This window comes from Microtus ochrogaster, chromosome 8, assembly GCF_000317375.1.
Source record: "Microtus ochrogaster isolate Prairie Vole_2 chromosome 8, MicOch1.0, whole genome shotgun sequence".
Classification (NCBI taxonomy): domain Eukaryota; kingdom Metazoa; phylum Chordata; class Mammalia; order Rodentia; family Cricetidae; genus Microtus; species Microtus ochrogaster.
The window spans coordinates 75,459,931-75,461,531 of record NC_022015.1 but is presented as its reverse complement, the minus strand read 5'-3'; the positions used below and the strand labels follow the sequence as shown (position 1 = coordinate 75,461,531).

At 43.7% G+C, this 1,601-nt stretch overlaps 1 protein-coding gene across 1 annotated transcript in view; it reads left to right on the top strand.

Annotated features, from left to right (window-relative positions):
- Cfap43 (cilia and flagella associated protein 43) overlaps positions 1–1,601 on the top strand; it is a 90,814-nt gene that overhangs the window by 59,432 nt on the left and 29,781 nt on the right. Inside the window, exon 19 of the mRNA XM_026781338.1 lies at positions 806–883. Coding sequence (XP_026637139.1) covers positions 806–883 — 78 coding nt within the window. The remainder of the gene's footprint in view (positions 1–805; positions 884–1,601) is intronic.

The following is a 1,601-nucleotide window of genomic DNA, read 5'->3' as shown; positions in this document are numbered from 1 at the left end:
ATATACACTTAACCAGAAACCCAACAAAAGTATCCAGGAAAGCCAAAACCAAGGAGGACCCGTGAGATTCCATGTTTGTGTTCTGAGGAATGTTGTCTTAAAAGGGTGGGCTAGAAACAGAAAGGCTCCTGTGGTTGAGGACATTATAAAGTGAGCACCAGGCTGAAGGTAAAGTCTGGACCCAGTCTCACTCAGGTTCAGGCCAAGGGGCACATTAGGCTAGTGCTCCTTTGTCGGTTGTTCACTATTTGCTTATCACTACTTATTTCCAATTCGTATGATTGACATCAGTTTGATGTGTCTCGGTGGTCATTTTCAAACCACTAGATTTAAGCAAGTATCACAGGGATATGATTTCATAGTTTGCTTTTTTCTTTCTTGAATGCATATTCACGTGTTGGCTCGTGTGCATATGTTTGTCCATGTGGATGTCGGGGATAGTCTCCACCACTCTTCCACCTTACTCACTGAAGCAGGGACTCAATCAAACTCAGAGCTTACCAATATGCTTAGTGTTGCTGTCCAGCTTGCTCTAGGGACTCACCTTCTGAGCCTGGAATTACAGGCGGGCTGCCGCACACACCTGGCATTTATGTGTGTTTCTGGGGATCCAGACTTTGGTGCTCTCAATCATGTGGCAAATCTTTTCTGGGTGAGCCATGCCCCACCCCTGTATATTTTATAGTCTTTGCCAATGTTCTATTTCCATTTTAAAGAAATGCTGCCTATGTATCTATCAGAGTAACTCCTCATTCTCCCGTCATCTTCTCCCGCCTTACTAAGTGAGGTGCTTGCTCCATTTCAGGCCATCAAAAACGAGGTCAGACTGTTTTCACAGAAAAGGAAAGAGATCAAAAGAGGAATCAAGGAGCTTTCTCGAACTGTAAGTGCATGGTTGCATGCACTGAGATGCACCAGCCTTCCATCAAAGATTACATTTTCGTCTTATTTTGTTTCACACCGTATGAGGTTTCCAGGGTATTCTAACAGGGTCAAAACTTAGCTATATCACACTTCAGTGTTAAACAAACAGTGTGTTCTCCCTCTGCTTCCCCCAAGTGCCCCATCTTACGTTGTATTTTAATACCTATTTTCTTCAAAGTTATACACTGACTTTTTTTTTCCTTTAAAAGCGGCCTCTGCCCTACTGCCCTTCACCATGGCTCTTGTGCTTTCCCTACCTTTTCTGTTGTGTGCCTCCGTCTTTCCAAACGGCCTCCTTCTACCGTTTCTTGATATATTTACGTATGCATTCCTGAGAATGAGCCACTCACTTTCTCCAAGAATCTTCCTACCTTAATTAGCCTAACCAACATAACTCTCTATAACCCTCTCCAGAAGCAACGAACTTCCTGACCTTCCTGCCCAGAGATCTGTCTCCTCAGGGAATCCACTCCAGCGCAGAGACAAGCTGCTGTTTGTCATTAGATGAATGGATTTCTATATAGCATCCCTAAAACTTTGATAGCCACAATAAGCCTAGAATGGAATTCCTTATCTCACAGTATGTCCTGAGAGCACACCACCTGCTCTAGTGAAATTCTCTATCTCATAGTATGTCCAGAGAACACACCCCTGCTCTAGTGAAATTCTCTATCTCA